The sequence below is a fragment of the Saccostrea cucullata genome, unplaced genomic scaffold (genome assembly GCF_032062105.1).
Source record: "Saccostrea cucullata isolate Sc308-1 unplaced genomic scaffold, CSIRO_AGI_Scuc_v1 ctg49, whole genome shotgun sequence".
Lineage (NCBI taxonomy): Eukaryota > Metazoa > Mollusca > Bivalvia > Ostreida > Ostreidae > Saccostrea > Saccostrea cuccullata.
Genome location: NW_026925976.1, coordinates 120,470 through 137,465, shown reverse-complemented (window position 1 = coordinate 137,465; position 16,996 = coordinate 120,470). Strand labels below are relative to the sequence as shown.

Sequence of the window (16,996 nt, the reverse complement as noted above, 5' to 3'; positions counted from 1 at the left end):
TATCTCAATCTTTTCTTTCAAAAGATTGTCTCTGAAAATGAAATAAATGTCAAAACAAAAAATTAAAATTAAACATGTTATCAATAAAAGAAAAATGCCGCACAGCATGTTTGCTATATATGTAATTGCTATCAAACAAAGTTCTGCAATCCTATGAACTGTTAAACATTGATGAACTGTAAAAACTAACCATGATTGATAATGCTTTAGAATTTAAGCACTATGGGTGGATTTCATGTTTATGGATAACAATAAGCACTATATGTTTTCTAGCAAAAACACGCATCATGAGGGTTGCACCAAATACAGAATGACATTCACAGAGGTATATACATTGAAAAATAACAAAGATAAGATATGCACTCAGGAAGATGGTTAACACATTCCTTTAAAATCCTCATGTGATCAATTTTTGACTGTTTAAAAGATTCCAAATAATACAAAGTTTTAACAGTATTCATAAAGTATGGTCATTGACAGAACCAAGAAATAAATTTGAGACAGAATACATAAAAGGTGTTTGATTTTAAACTCACTTTAACATTGTATTAAGAAAAATTAAGTTTAAAATGCAAAAAATTCAGCTGTACAGCTCACAAAATGAAGAGAGAGAAAGGGCTCTCCTTTTGGCAAGAATCAATCCTTGAATAAATAGTTCCTTACTTGTATGAAATATACATTTTGTAGTAGTCGTCCCAATCTAAATATCACAGATTTGTACATAAATAGATCATTAAAAAGCTAAAAATAATCTACTCAATATTAATTCACAGCTCAAAATGCACTTTTAGATACAAGTACATTGCCCTGAAATATTTAATTAAATGTTTCAGGGCTATCAATAAGTTTAGAGATATCTAAAGGTTTGAAATATCTATAAGTTTAGACTTGAGTATTTGATATGATCAGGACTATACTGGCTTATTTAGACTTTTTGAAGATATTCAACTTCAATATTTACATTGTATGATATTAAATTTAACAAATTAAAGTATGACAAATAACTTTGAACTTCAGTGGTTTGCCATTGTAAGGTACATGTACATTGTTAAGATTATGCTTTGGAGTAAAACTTATTTGTTCCCTGATATTTGATCAAACATGACTTCTCATTATACTCTCTGTTTGCCAACTTAATACATGCGGTGAATATAATACATGTATGTGATTTATAAGATGAATAAGTGATATACCCGGTACAATTAATACACAAACTTTGTTTAAAGCTTTCTCAATTAACACAATTATCCTGATTAGTAGTTTGGCATTCTGAAGTTATGTAAATAACAAAGGGCCACAGCTCTCAGCTTAATCACCCTCGGCCCAGCCCTGATGTCCTTCACGTGAAAATTTTCAAAAATTTTCCCCTCCCTTTCTTCCCCCAAAAAATTTTGATCTCATACCATTGCCCTAAACTAGCCCAAATGAGATCTTAACCAAATTTGAAATCACACTAAAGGGGTGATTCAATATTTATATGACTTACAAGAATGAAATTGATGGTTCATTGGTTTTGAAGAAGACTTCAATGATGAAAAGTCCCATGGATGGATGGACAGAATTTCAACAGGTTATCAAAAAGAGGTCCCTTTAACCTTCATTTCTCAGGTGAGTTAATAATAAAAATATGTCACCAAAGAGCATGGACCCGTACAGAGATAAAACAAAAAAATACAAAACAATATCAACAAGTACATGTACTTCAACATTATTAAAGGCTACTTTTTCACTGGTTTGGTTATCCAGATGATAGGTGGGATGAGTTGAGGTTTGTCTAGTGATGTGATAGCTGCTTTAAGTCACTACAGGAATGTCTTGGATGGGTATACTAGCTGCTAAACAATGAGACTGGACCTGGGAAAAAAAGAAGAAAAATATTTAAATATTTAAAAAATATCTAAAATCACCTTGTAAGCCATCATTAAGGCTAAGGGTCTGATATTTTATTTCAAGTAAAAAATGTTGACTTCATGGTGACATGAAGATGAGATTCAGATGGAGACTGATTTTTAACCATCATTATATGGCAATTATAGACATAAGCAAATCACTATCATAAAAAGTCTCTTGTGAGACTGCGGCTCTACTGACATAAAAATTCATTTGACTTAACATCTTTCATTGAAAAGTGTGGCACAGACTTACTTGTGGAATTCTCCATGAGAAATATCACTGTGTCTAACAAACACATCACATCTCCAGGCAGTCAGGGATTCTAACCAGACGCTACCACCTCTCATGTCTTTACCACCAAACAACAGCAGATAGGGCTGGGCTAGTTCCTGTTAAAAAGCACAGATATTTTCTTATTTGTATTTGTACAGTAAAGTAAAAATCTGCAAAGGTACAATAATTTTCCGATATAGAGATTATTAAAGAAAATGGAGCGACTTTATGCTTGTGCCCCTTAATAAACATAGGTAATCAGAGATTACAGAGCTCACCTCAACGAATGTTGTCTTTAAATAAGGCAAAGTCACACAATTAACCAACAAAAAATGTACATTCCAAAAATGAAAATATCTAAGCAATTTTGATCTGATACTTTGAAGTAGACCAACATAAAAAATTTAAAGTAGTTCTTCATGAAAATGTAATTCAGCATCTAAAGCAAATTTGAGTTTTCATCTCTTGATGCAACATTTGTGCAAGTTTGGTTTATACAATGTTATAAAAGCCTTAAAGTTTTTTGGTAATAGACCTGCAACCATAACTTTAACCTGGTCTATTATCTGAAAAATATATATGTCGAATTCAGCATCCGAAGCAAGTCCATTAGTGTGCATCCTAAGATGTATCGTCCATGCAAGTTTGCACATTATAAGGCTCATAGTTAATTGGAAATGAAACATACATCAAAAACTAACATTTTCACTCATCCACAAAATGTAGGTCAGATTCAGCATCCGAAGCAAGCCTGGTAGTATGCATCCTAAGATGTATCATCCATGCAAGATTGGTCATTAAAGAACTCATAGTTACTTGGAAATGAAACCTGCACCAAAAACTTTTACTTGTTCACTCAACCGGAAAATGTAGGTCAGATTCAGCATCCGAAGCCCTGTAGTGTGCATCCTTAGATTTATCATCCATGCAAGTTTGGTCAACATAGGGCTTTAAGTTACTTGCAAATGAAACCTGCTCCAAACACTTAAACCTGTTCACTCAACTGGAAAATGTAGGTCAGATTCAGCATCCGAAGCAAGCCCGGTAGTATCCATCCTTAGATGTATCATCCATGCAAGTTTGGTCAACATAGGGCTTATATTTACTTGGAAATGAAACCTGCACCAAAAACTTTAACCTGTTCACTCAACCGGAAAATGTAGGTCAGATTCAGCATCCGAAGCAAGCCTGGTAGTATCCATCCTTAGATGTATCATCCATGCAAGTTTGGTCAACATAGGACTTACAGATACTTGGAAATGAAACCTGCACCAAAAAACTTTAACCTGTTCACTCAACCGGAAAAAGTAGGTCAGATTCAGCATCCGAAGCAAGCCCGGTAGTATGCATCCTTAGATGTATCATCCATGCAAGTTTGGTTAACATAGGACTTATAGCTACTTGGAAATGAAACCTACACCAAAAACTGCACCAAAAATGTTAACCTGCTCCAAAAACATTAACCTGGTCATTCCTTTGCTAAAATTGCAGCATCTGAAACTTTGACTAGTACAATGAAACACACTAGAACCATCTTCCATGCATGTCTAATCAATATAGGACATAGAAGTACTTAAAAAGAAAACTGCTCCAAAAAACTTAACCTTAACCCGGGACGCCGACACCGACGCCGACACCGACGCCGACGCCGAGGGTATTACATAAGCTCCCCCAACTTCGTTGAGGTGAGCTAAAAATGTAATTTTGGGGGGCTTGTCAAGGAATTTTTAAAGTATGGTTGTGCCCCCCGACCAAAATTGCTTCCTACTGGCCTGTTATCCTTGAATCTAAACCATTATTATGTTCTGATATCTTTTTTACCTTTCCGATCTTCTATGTTTAATACCTGATTTTCTATCCTGGTTTCTTGTCTTTTAGTTATTGGCACTTTTACATTAGGAACAACCTCTTGTTCTTGGACATGCTTTTTGTTCTCAGGCTCTGAGAAATCTGTAGTCATTTCTTTGTTCGTTGCACGGTCTGCTTCGTCTTCTTCGACATCTTCCTTAGCATGCTCTGAATCCTGACTCTGCCAACACAACACAGGACTATCATTCTTTAGGTTGTGAAGGCTTCTGCTACGTAGGGCTGTTTTGGTTTCTGAAACTTTCTCGTTTAAGTTGCGTAATTCCCCCACTGAGGAAGATCTATACCAATCTGATGTCGTATCATTAGCACTGTAAGTACTTGAGCGTTTCCGTAAATTTTTTATTTCCGTCTTGTTTACTTTATACTTCTTGCTATAACCACCAAAATAACTTCTTTGACACTCCCTTTTCACAAAAGCAGTTTCATTCAGTTCTGCGAAGTAATTCTCATAAATTTCTAAATCCTCTACTACTAAGTCCTGTGTTAATTGAGGATATGGCAAAACATTGATCACATTATGACTAAAAGTCTGCATTTTGACCGGCTTCACCCTCTCTGGGGGTTTCTGATGATACCCATAGGACTGAGAGAATGTCTGACACGAGGTCAAGTCCAGAGAGGATAAGCCATCAGAACTGGTAGAAATGTCCATTCCTAGGTTGTCTGCTCCCTTTAAGCTGCTCTGACTACCTTCACTACACTGTGATATGTGTCTCTCCAGCAGTAGAGGTGATTTTTCTTCCTTCTGCTTCGGCGTTGGGGTTCTCATGACAACAGGGATGGAATCAGTCTGACCTTTGACAGACTGTAGCTCCCCTGTCTTTATTTTATTTCCTGGTTCAGACTGAGTGGTGATGGTCTGTAGCTCTATAGTATGAGGTCTCTGTGTAGGCGCTTTGGCTGCTGGTGATGTTTCCTTGATGAAAGGATTAGCACTTGACTGATTTTTTGTTAGCTGCGATTCTTCTGCTTGTGGTTGTTGTAAAGACTCGGAAACATTTTTAGAATTCACAGTCACATTTTCTTTGTCCTGTTTTGGCGTGACCCTATTTCTCGCGGAGGAGTAAGCTGGACTCGAGCGAGGGCGGAGATTTTGCCGCCTTCCATGTTTGTTCTGGAGGTAAGGCATTGAGCTGGTCCGAGTTGAGCTGTCCGTCTTTTTGGACTCTACAGTAATGGCCTCCACTGAGTGCCACATTCTTGCGGAGGGAACTTGATTTGGGATTTCTATATGTGTCCACTTCAAACATTCTGTATGAAAAAAAATATATACATGTATTTCTGAAATCATATGTTTCAACTAACATAAACATAACTAACTTTTTAAAGTTTTTAATAATTTAGAAAATCTATTTAAACTGTGATTAGTGGTGACAATTAGCTTAAATGACAAGAAATTGTTTATGTAAAGCTGGAAGTAGTACATATTGACTAGTGATGCTAAATCACAGTTATGGTATATTTTTTATCACTCACCAAAAGAAAAAACCCAGAAGTCATTTCTAAGTTCTCCATTTTGTTCTCCACCTTGTAAAATCATATTGTCCTTGACCTGCATAAAAAAAAGATCCCATCAGTTGTAAAAAGACAGACACAACATTTATTTATCCAGGATATGGGCTAAATTGATTCATTTTCTTTCTGTTTAGTAAGAAAGATTTGTTATATAGGAAAGTAATAGTATCTTGTAAATTGTGCATTAACATTGAAAGAGTGAAAAACAACCACTCAGGCTTTGTAAAATGATCTCAGTTTATCACCAAATATTACAGAGCGGTACTCACCACTACTGCCGCATGTCCTACTAATGGTGGTGGACCAAACCTACACTTCATACGCGTCCATTTACTGACATCTAAAAGACATAAAAAGACATTGAGCTTACTGGTGTCCACACCTATTCTGATTCTTATTAGACCAAAGTTCTCAAGAGAAGATGTGTCTGAATTAATTGAATTGAAAATGTATGAGGGATAAATAGAATTCTGAATCTCACAGGTATAGTGAATACTATAATTGTAAAATAATATAGTTGAGAATTTCAACACTATAGAGTCAATTACTTTAAACCAACTATTATCTGAGTTATCTTTTATTCGCGATTCGTCCATTTTGAAATCAATCCGCAGTGATAAATTTTTGTGACAGAGGATACGTTCCTTGCAAATACTAAGCAAAATTAATGGTTACAGTAATTAATATTCGCAAGTTTAAGCCATTCGCAAAACTTGCGAAGATTCCTCACATGCGAATAAAAGTTGGTTTACAGTAGTTAGTACAAGTAATAAAATTTTTAAAAATTTGTAAACACTTACGGAAGTTGTAGTACCAGAGGTCTGATTTAGGAGTTAGCCCAGCCAGTCCTCCATAGATCCACATGTTCCTCCCATGAATGACTGCCGTGTGACCATGACGACCCTCAGGCATGTCTGACCGGGTCTGTCGGGGGGTAATCAATTCCCACTCCTCTTCAGCTGAGAATATAGAAACCATACAGTCAAGTTAAACATGACTGGATTAAAAAAAAAATTTTGTAAGGAAGGGTTTTGATGAAATTTCTGTTGCACCCAACTTTCATAAATCTAGTAAATTAAAGAAAATTTCACAGAAGGTATAAATATGTCATAATATGACAGTATTAATAAATTAGTGAATCACTGTCTGCGCCAAGCTGCTAAAATATGAAGCACACTTTTTTTAAGTAAACATACAGTATCAAAACTAAGCTACAATCTTTAAAATTGCAACATGCACTTCTCACAATATAGCCTAGACCATGTTCCAAAAGAAATTAAAATGTCTTACAAATATGGAATGCCCAGAATTCCGAGCTGCTTCCTCTGAGATCCACATATCCTCCGTACACGTACATAACGCCGTCATGGAGGACAGCGGAGTGGTGACGTCTAGTACAGGGCTGAGGAAATCCGGGCTCGCACGACACCTGTCGTACATGAAGGACATCTGTCATAGAGAATATCAGGAATTTAAAAGTGTACTTTGTGAAGAGTGTGAATTACATTTATTTTTCTAAATCATTAAATAAGAGAAGTTTGTGTAGGGGATCTTGAGGTTGCATGTAAAATCCTGACAAGAGCAGAGCAAATCATTTACTATAATACATACCAGGGTTAATTATCCATAGTGCTGAATCTGTGATATCATCCCCAAACGACCCTCCAAACAGCAGGAGGTTTTTCTAAAGTAATAGAATAAAGAATACTGAATTCATAAGGACCTTTCCATGTTACATTGTATGTATTACTGTAAACCAACTTTTATTCACAACGACTTTATTTCAAGATTTACCAGGGGTAAACTAGTTCTCAATGAAAAACTTTCCTGATCAAGCCTTTTTGGATCTGTTGTAAATAGACACCGAGACTTTAAGGACTGGTTCACTGTGATAAATGCAGCAATGATGAGGCTCTCGCGAACCTCGCGAAAATTTCTTGCATGCAAATAAAAGTTGGTTTGCAGTATACAGTAAGGAATCATTGTCTTGTACACTAAGTATGTCAGGCCATTAATGACAATTAAAAGCAATATAATTTTCATAATTAAGGGTGAAGCTGTTCTGGCTTATCATATGAGGGCACAGACCGTGTCCCTCCAGAAAAACAGTAATAGACACAAACTAGCTTAACTAGTAAGAGACCAGGCTCTGTCCCCCTAATAAAGACAGTTAAAGACACAAGCAAAACAAACTGGCGTACCTTGTAAGAGATGAGGCTGTGTCCCTCTAAATGAGGCAGACTTTCCCCCTTTAGTGTCAACCTCTCCCATTGTGAAGTTTCTGTAATGACATAAATTTCAAATGTGGTACATGTATAATTTATCCATAGTTAGATGTGTATGTTGATTTACACTGGGTTTTACTCCATACAAGCCAAGGTCAAAGGCATTCAGTGCAGCAGTGCCAAGTTTGACTTTCCCTAGGATGTCCAGCAAATACATGTATACCCATAACATGCAAAAAGTGATAAGCTGGTACAATGGGATAAACAAAGACTTATTTCATTCAGAGAATTCAGTATTGGTCTAGATTGTACACTGTTGCAATTTCAATTACTCAGTAAATATATATAATAATGATCTTTTAATATTCTATAAGCCCTCCACATGCTCAAGGTGATATAAAAGAAAAGCCTCAGCCCTGAATTTACATGATATACTCTCGATATCTTTTACCTGGATATTATATCTCAGTCAATTAAATCTAGTATTTAATTTGTTTTTGAGATTCTAACCATTCAAACATGTTCCCAAATATTTACAGATTAGAGGTTTATAACATGTATAAAGTATTGTGACATTTGTTTAGTAATAAAAGGACTACAAATAATACATGTAAAAAGCACAGACCATTTTACTGACCAGTAATAAAAATTGAGACCTCCGTCTTGTGTCATAGGATCATTGACTTATTATGATTCTTTGCGAACATGGTTCCCATCATTTCCAACTATATATACATACATGTATAGTTTGTATACACAAGTATTATGCGATACTGACCGATACAGAACCTCCATATATCCTTCAGAGAAACTCTCCCATCCTTCCCCCCGACTACGTATATACAATCACCATGGAGACAGGAGGAGTGACGACTACGTGACCTTGGTAACGGTTTCCCTGGTAACGGTTTTATCTGACTCCACCTGAATGCCAAAGAAATTCCAGACAACTTGTTCTGCATTATTCAGCCATTTTGTTTCTTTTCCTTACGTACCCCTGAAAGTAAAATCAATATTTCACAGTTTAGTGTTTACATTCAAAGTTGTCGATAATTGAATAACCATTGTTATAAAAGAAAACCAACAAACCAACAATTACCAGTGATTACGTAATAATATGCACATCAAAATTCATTTCTTCTCTAAATCATGCCAATACTTCACAATTTTTTTATAATGAAATTAAAATCCAATTTATAGATATTTTATTTTCATAAATAAAAATTAATTATATTTTTAAATGTGTTTTTCATTGTGACACTGTTATCTACTGTCAATTCTCAAGCGATTATGGTCAGAATGAATTTCCCACCCTTTGGTCACTGCATCACCTTGGTCTCTGAAGATTTTTGATGTTGAATTAAAAAACTCACCATGGTTTATCACAAAAGAAAGAATATATCACTGGCTATAAATACACATGACATGCATCTAGGGTAGTGTATTATCTTATTTCATGTGTACAGTGTAACCTTATAATATTACATACTTTTAATATATAAGTTTTCACTGAATAGCAACTGGATTTTTATTCTGTATCTTATTTTAATAATTAAATTATTTGTAAAAGGAAGTTGAAAATGATATATTTAAAAATATAGAGCTGTGGTAATAAATACTAAGAGATATATTTACTCGGCTCACCTCAGCTCGGCTGAAGTGTGCCGAATGAAAGACATTAGCAAAGATTTTTTTTTTGAAGACTTGTTATGCTCATTAAAACTTTTTTGGACAGTTTTATATCATTGTTTTTTACATTCAAATTTGTCAACTATTACTGATTATTATTTCCCCATAGGAAACATTAAACCCCGGGATCAAGAGGCAAGACTTTTAAGCTAGCTCTGTAAAAATCTGGTATATCCTGGGCTGATCTAGAGTGGTGGGAGTACAGTGTTTTCCCTTTATTTCAAAGTAAAGGTGAGATATCAGTTGTAACAGGCTAGGGCATGAGGTTTATGAACAGAATCTCTGTGGACCTTGCAACAAATTTTATTTCAAACTTCATTTTTGTCAATTGAAGCGGTCAATTTGGCCAGTTGACGGTTCTTAAGGAAAACACTGAGAGCATCCAACACTCTCTCCCCCCCCCCCTCCTGAAAAAGAAGTTAAAACTGAATCAACCTCTTAAAATGGAAAGGGTTTATATATAATATATATTGTATATCAGAAGAAAACTGTGACTTTAGTTACAGACCCTATTGAATACCTTTCGGTATCCACAAATGAGAATCTTCCACAATTTTAACCTCAAGGTGTTGGTCTCCAGCTTTTATTTGTTTTATATGTCTTTAAGAAGAGTCAGAAAAATGACAGATATTTCAAATTGTACGAGCCATTGTGGACAAAAAGTAAAGAGGTCTAAACAATCACTGCATTAAGATACAGCTTGAATTACATATGTAGCAATATAGCTAGCTTATTAGTACCATATCGTTTTGATGATACACTTGCACTCCCCCTTATTTATTAACTGTCACACTGAGTACACTTTCAATTCAGCACAATGTGAAGCAATCATACTTGTTCAGTGCATGCAAGGTGGTGCTAGTTTAAAAGAAAGGAAACTTGTCTTTTGATTAAAAAGCAGCAATGTTTTAACTATCTTGACCTCTGGCAGCTCAAATTTTGATAGTTCATTTCATATATAGCACATAATAGGCTGTTAGGTATACAATTTACAAATGAGCAATAGTCTTCAGCCTATTCTTGATTTCTTGTCGAAAAAAGCATTCTTTTTAAACTGCTATTTAATAACGTCATCAGTCATTTCTAAATAATTTAATTAGCTAATTTAGGTTGTACATGTATCAGATTGTGCCCTAGTGCCTGATAAGGGCATATCTGATCAAAATACACTCACCTTGAGCTGAGACAGAATGCGGAATCTTCTGATCAAGTGGAAAATTGAATTAATCAGTTACTTCTAATATAATACTCTCGTAGAACTACCGTGGATATGTGTATATCGTAATAACTGTTTTGACATTTCGAAATTGTAAACATTGAACACCAGGACTTCCGGGATGATGTACATCGAACCCGATGTAAATGACCATAACGAAATACGATTCACATTAAAAGATTGACTACTTTCGGTGTATTTTTGTGGTAAAAAGAAGTAATTTTAAGTAAAGGATTACTGACCTTATCTCCCAGTGTAATAGAAATAGAATTTTAGTGACTTACAAATATAGCTTAGATAAATATTAACGAACATTTTCTATAACGAGGCAAGCTATTGATAAACAAGTTGATAAAACAAGACTATCAATTGGCTCTTTTAAAGCCATCATTTCGTCAAATTCTATTGTCGATCCAATGACCTTGTCAGCAAAATACAATCTTATCATTAAGTCGAATGCTGCAGGACTGACATTTTTCATGGCAATATTGTTAGGTCATTTATTATTTCATCAATATTGTTTGGCCATAATGATTACATTGTACACCTGTATTAACATTCTGGATTGACGACGAATTTTTCCATTCACCTATGCATGCCACATAGCAGACGGCGGGTATATGACCGGCCGACAGGGTATGCTTACACCTGTGATGGTACAAGAAGTCAATATTTGCTCTGCGTGTTCCCGATTTGTATTGTTCCAAGGGACTCTGATCTAAAATAATGTAAGTTATCTCCATATTTCACTCACAAGTTTTGTTGAGAGGGGATAAATGATCTTTTCCATCATTTCCCACCATACATACATGTATACATATAGCTGCAGATCTGTAGCGTTATGGTTTTATATATTTGTCTTTGACCATAATGCTACAGATCCCGTATTGCAAAAAAGTTGCAATTTACGGCGCAATATTTTTTGCGCAATTTTGGGGAGAATTTCTCCACTTTCTAGCATTTGGTCAATCAACTATCTTGCACTCCCTACTTCTTGACACATTCTGTAGCCAATATATGTATATTTTATCCACATACCGACCATTTATAGTTTTCTCTACAGGTAATAAACTCGCTTGAAGTGAATTTTCAGCAATTTGACAAATAATTTCAATCAAGCGAGTTCATCACTTATAGAGACGACTATAAAAGGTTGGAAGATGGATAAAACATGTGTAAATTATACATATTAGTTATATAATGTACCTAGAATTAGGGAGTGAAAGGTAGCTAATTGACCGATGCTGTAAAGTGGAGAAATTCTCCCCCAAAGTGCGCAAAAATATTGCGCCGTAAATTGCACCTTTTTCCATTATGGAATCTGTAGCGTTATGGTCAAAGACATATATGTAAAACTATAATGCTACAAATCTGCAGCTAATGTATACAATGCTAATCATGGTGGATAGAAATGTCTCCTGAAATCGTCCAATCAAATTATTTTATATTTAACTAATCAACATTTATATTACAGCCAATCAGAGTTCCACAATTATTAACCAATCAGTAGTAATTAAGCATAAGAGAAAAGGCCTAAATATAGACACTCATATAGCTGTTGGTGTTCGTTACTTCAATGATGATGTAACACCTATTAGGCTTAGGTTTTTGGACTGTGTCGGGAAACAACAGAATTGTTCGTTAGACCACTCGATCAGCTCAGGAATCTAGTTCCGTAGTGTGTCTCAGTGACTGGTGTCTTTGTGACTTTGGATTGTGTCTTGGTGACTTATAATAATTAATGCTGTCTCGGTGACTTGCTAGGATGTTTTTATACCCCCCGCTTGAAAAGTGGGAGGGTATATAGTAATCGGGATTTCCGCCCGTCCGTCCGTCTGTTACGCTTTATCTCTTATCCGCAAACTCCTCTTATAAATACTACCGAGAGTGAAATTTAATGAAACTTTCACAGCATCTTTATTACATATTGCTATTGTGCACCTCCTATTTTTACTTTTTTATTCGACACGTATTTTAGGTTTCCCATAGCAAAACATGGACATTGCCATTATATGTTTACCTATGACGTCACATATAGAAGCTTCTGGATAACATTTGATAGCACGAGTTATTCCTCTTTACACACTACCGTAAAACAATATATATAGCAACACATGGACATTATGGGAGGCGGGGGTATCATTTAGTGAGCTCATTGCTCACAGTACCTCTAGTTTTATTGGGGGGGGGGGGTAGTTGCAAACTGCGTCGGGAAACAGCAGAATTGTAAGTTAAACCACTCAGTCTGCAGCTACAGCTAGTATTATAACTTAAAAATTTTATAGATTTCATTAATTGGTTTGATTATTAGTGATTCTGTTGTTATAGTTTGTTTTTAGTTAGTTTACTATAATCATTATCCAGTTTATATACTAGTAGTGAAACCTAGGCGAACCCAATTATTTATCATCATACCTCCCGCTTGAAAAGTGGGATGGTATACTGTAATCGATATGTCCGTCCGTCCGTCTGTCTGTTACGCTTTGGGGTACCCATCTCTTATCCGCTACTCCTCTTATACTACTGAGTGAAATTTAATGAAACTGTCACAGAATCTTTATTACTGTAAACCAATTATTATACGCGTCATTTTTTATTCGCGACTGACCGCTAGAGAACTAATCCGCGACGATTTATTTCCGCGAACAAGTGGTCATATTTTTTTCATCTACACAAGTATTTTTTTGTATCAAATTAAAATTTTATATCCGCCCATAAACTAGGTAAAATGCTGCCGTGACTACTGCTTACACATTATCATTCAAGACTTCTGCGCATTGCGTCCATTTAAAATCTTATATCCGCACCTAAAGCAGGTAAAATGTTACCACGAGTATACTTCTTACGCATCATTCACGACGCTCGAATGAAAATTCGGAAAAAAAATCGGGGAGATTAAAGTTGATTTCAAACTCTCTAGTGTAAAAGTACCTCATGCTGATTGGGTAATTGACGCTTTACAAGATCTACATAGCCAAAGGGCAATTATTGTAAATGGTTGGGACAGAGCAGGACTTGGCCATGATTAGTTGTAATTAACCAGGCTATCTCTAACTCGTCTGTGACAATAAAGAACAATAATAACACAAGCTGAAATAATTATTGACATTTTAATCATTTTTAGACAAATAGTTTTAGATTCGCCATTCGTTTATATATTTTTTCTGAATGTTTGTAATTAAATTTATATACTGCTTCCAAACACTAAAGTTCTTCCAATTACTTATTGAACCGCCGGGATCGGTATTCAAAAAGGGCAGATAACTCTAATCATAACATGGGAAAATGAACAGCTGGTTCGCGACGATAAATATCCGCGAGCAGATGTTACTCGCGGAACTCGCGGATATTTATCGCACGCGTATAATACTTGGTTTACAGTACATACGAGGGTTGTCCCGTAAAATCGTGGACAAAGCGTTTTTCTCGAAAAGTAATGGGCGCACTAAGCTGAAATTTTCAGTAAATGTTTATTTATCATATTTAAGTGCATGATATTTTTTTTGATAAAAAATAGGCAAAAATGAAGATTTTATTATGCTTGAATGTGCACGAGGTATTGTCTTACGGCGCACGGTAAAAAAAAAACAACAAGGTTTTATTAAAGAATACACACGTTTGAATTCAAAATAAGTTTTTAATACATAAGATTTGGATTAAAATTATTCTAATTCAAATCCACAATCAATTTTGTAGTCTTTGTAAAAATTTTAAGGCATTTTCTTAATTTTATACAACCCGTTTGAAAAGTGGGAGGATATACTGTAATCGGTATGTCCGTCCGTTCGTCCGTCTGTCTGTTACGCTTTGGGATACCCATCTCTTATCCGCAACTCCTCTTATACTACTGAGTGAAATTTAATGAAACACAGAATCTTTATTACATATTTTACTCTTTATCTTTTTATTATCATGCTTTAGATGCCAGAAATTTTCATAAATACGTAGAGCAGGCTACACTGTATGGTATCAAGTGAGAGAAATATTAAACTCCATATGCATATGGTAAGGGTATATTGCCAATCGTTAAAATTTGAATAGCGCTAAAAATTAATTGCGTATTATTTGTAATAGCTTCAAGCATTTTAAAAATCGCTAAAATTACTTCTCGCTAAAAATAAAACACCAGATTTTAGGTAGAAATCGCTAAATTTGCGTCTCGTTAAAATTTCCACTTATACGGTATACATGTATAGGTATAAGGAAAGTTGACGATTGAAATTATAGTCATCTCGTTTTGCATAAAGTTTTGTTCCTATATTTACTTTTTTTAAGTAGAATATCTAAATATGAGACAGATATAGATGTGCCAGGTTCAGTGGTATGTTATTTCAAGCTTCTATCATAACGACGAAAAATAATGGCGTGTTAATTAGGATTAAATCAGGAAGGAGGTCCTTCAATTTCCAACTCACTCAAAATTATGTCTAATTTAAATCCCTGATACAAATATTATTGCATAAAAAATGATTTGCAAAGGTAACTATCTTTGATTTTAATCTTTGATTTTCAATGCTATAGTGAAATATCATTTTCCATAACGAAACACCATATTTGCCTTGTCTTTTAACAAGCACTGGAAACCTCACCCACCATTATCCCCCGAGAAAAGACAAGAGGCCCATGGGCCACATCGCTCACCTGAGCACTGTGGCTAGGTAAAAGTATACATTGGTTTATTATTGAAAAAGTAAAATCCAAAAGTAGTCCCATGAACAATCATGGATTTTCTATCTTTGAGAAGAAGATTTTTAAAGAAATTTCCTATATATTTCTATGTAAAACTTTGGTCGGCCATTTTGGCCCCGCCCTACCCCCGGGGGTCATGATTTGAACAAACTTGAATCTACACTACCTGAGGATGCTTCCATATAAATATGATGAATTATGGCTAGGTCATTCTTGAGAAGAAGATTTTTAAAGAATTTTCCTATATAATTCTAAGTAAAACTTTGGTCGGCCATTTTGGCCCCGCCCTACCCCCGGGGGTCATGATTTGAAAAAACTTGCATCTACACTACCTGAGGATGCTTCCATATAAATATGATGAATTATGGCTTGGTTATTCTTGAGAAGAAGATTTTTAAAGAATTTTCCTATATATTTCTATGTAAAAATTTGGTCGGCCATTTTGGCCCCGCCCTACCCCCGGGGGTGATGATTTGAACAAACTTGAATCTACACTACCTGAGGATGATTCCCCATAAGTTTCATCTTTCCTGGCACAGTGGTTCTTGAGAAGAAGATTTTTAAAACATGCCACCAAATTTTCATTAATTGCCAATTATCTCCCCTTGAATGAGGGCGTGGCCCTTGATTTGAACAAACTTGAATACCCTTTACCCAAGGATGCTTTGTGGCAAGTTTGGTTGAAATTGGCCCAGCGGTTCTTGAGAAGAAGTCGAAAATGTGAAAACTTTACAGACAGACAGACAAAAGGACAGACAGACGGACGCCGGACAAAATGTGATCAGAAAAGCTCACTTGAGCCTTCGGCTCAGGTGAGCTAAAAATAGGTACACCTTTCATTAATAATTCTTTACGACCTAGCACCCTGAATTCAAAACGCAACCGCATTTTATACCCAAATAATTATACCATACGAAAGTGCAATACTTTATTGCATAAAGTTTTATGAGCGATTTTTAGCATATTTCAGCATTTTCAATGTATTCCAAATGTATCCTTGGTTACTACTTACTTAGAGATATAGTCCGTAACTGTTTCTTTTCGGTAATAGTTGCAGCAAGAAGTCAAGCTTTTGCGAGCATGTTTTGTTTACTTTTCCCATTTTTTTTTTATTAAGGCTCAGTAAAGATTTAAAGTAGCTGAAAATCTCAATTTTTCAAATTTTTCCGGCTGTTACCATGGCAACCAATACAAATAGCAACGGAAATGTATTTGATATATGTTTCAGGTGCCAAGTACTGTACTTAAAATGTGTGAAGTTTCATCAAAATCGGCGACCATGCGTGGCAACGAAGTTGAAGGGCTCTTAAAAGCGCGTAAACAACATACAGCAATGAACGGGTTTGCATAAATCTTATAAAAAAGACTTTAACATCTTCACAGAATTTGATTTCGTAACAAACTTACTAAAAATACACATATCAGGAAATGAAATGAGTTGGTTTATATATGTTACCGAAACTTTAAGAAGCAATATATTGGCTGCACAGGATATTATCGTGAAACCAACCCACCTGAATTATTTCCTAGTGAACTTATTTAAATTCGTTATTGAATTCTGTATTATTAAACTATATGTACATGTACTTACATACATCGGAACGTGTCAGAGAGGAGACAGTGAGCG

The 16,996-nt window shown here is 35.3% G+C and overlaps 1 protein-coding gene across 1 annotated transcript; it reads right to left on the bottom strand.

Moving 5' to 3' along the window:
- Positions 1-1,703: 1,703 nt before the first annotated feature.
- Positions 1,704-10,836, bottom strand: LOC134270228 (uncharacterized). The gene is made up of 11 exons (XM_062752420.1): positions 10,639-10,836; positions 8,554-8,772; positions 7,752-7,831; positions 7,162-7,234; positions 6,841-6,999; positions 6,351-6,509; positions 5,820-5,890; positions 5,512-5,587; positions 4,013-5,286; positions 2,146-2,282; positions 1,704-1,854 (listed from the first exon to the last, which is right to left on the bottom strand). Exons 2-11 carry the CDS (start codon positions 8,735-8,737, stop codon positions 1,836-1,838), a joined length of 2,232 nt encoding a protein of 743 aa, XP_062608404.1. The 5' UTR covers positions 8,738-8,772; positions 10,639-10,836; the 3' UTR covers positions 1,704-1,835.
- Positions 10,837-16,996: the final 6,160 nt, after the last annotated feature.

What these genes read in the sequence shown, in the direction of transcription:
- LOC134270228 (XM_062752420.1), bottom strand. Translation starts at nt 8,737, where the DNA reads ATGCAGAACAAGTTGTCTGGAATTTCTTTGGCATTCAGGTGGAGTCAG. An exon ending in TAGGACATGCGGCAGTAGTG is followed by an intron (nt 5,588 to 5,819) that starts GTGAGTACCGCT and finishes TTTTTTATGCAG; the next exon opens with GTCAAGGACAATATGATTTT. An exon ending in AAACCAGGATAGAAAATCAG is followed by an intron (nt 2,283 to 4,012) that starts GTATTAAACATA and finishes GCTTTTTAACAG; the next exon opens with GAACTAGCCCAGCCCTATCT.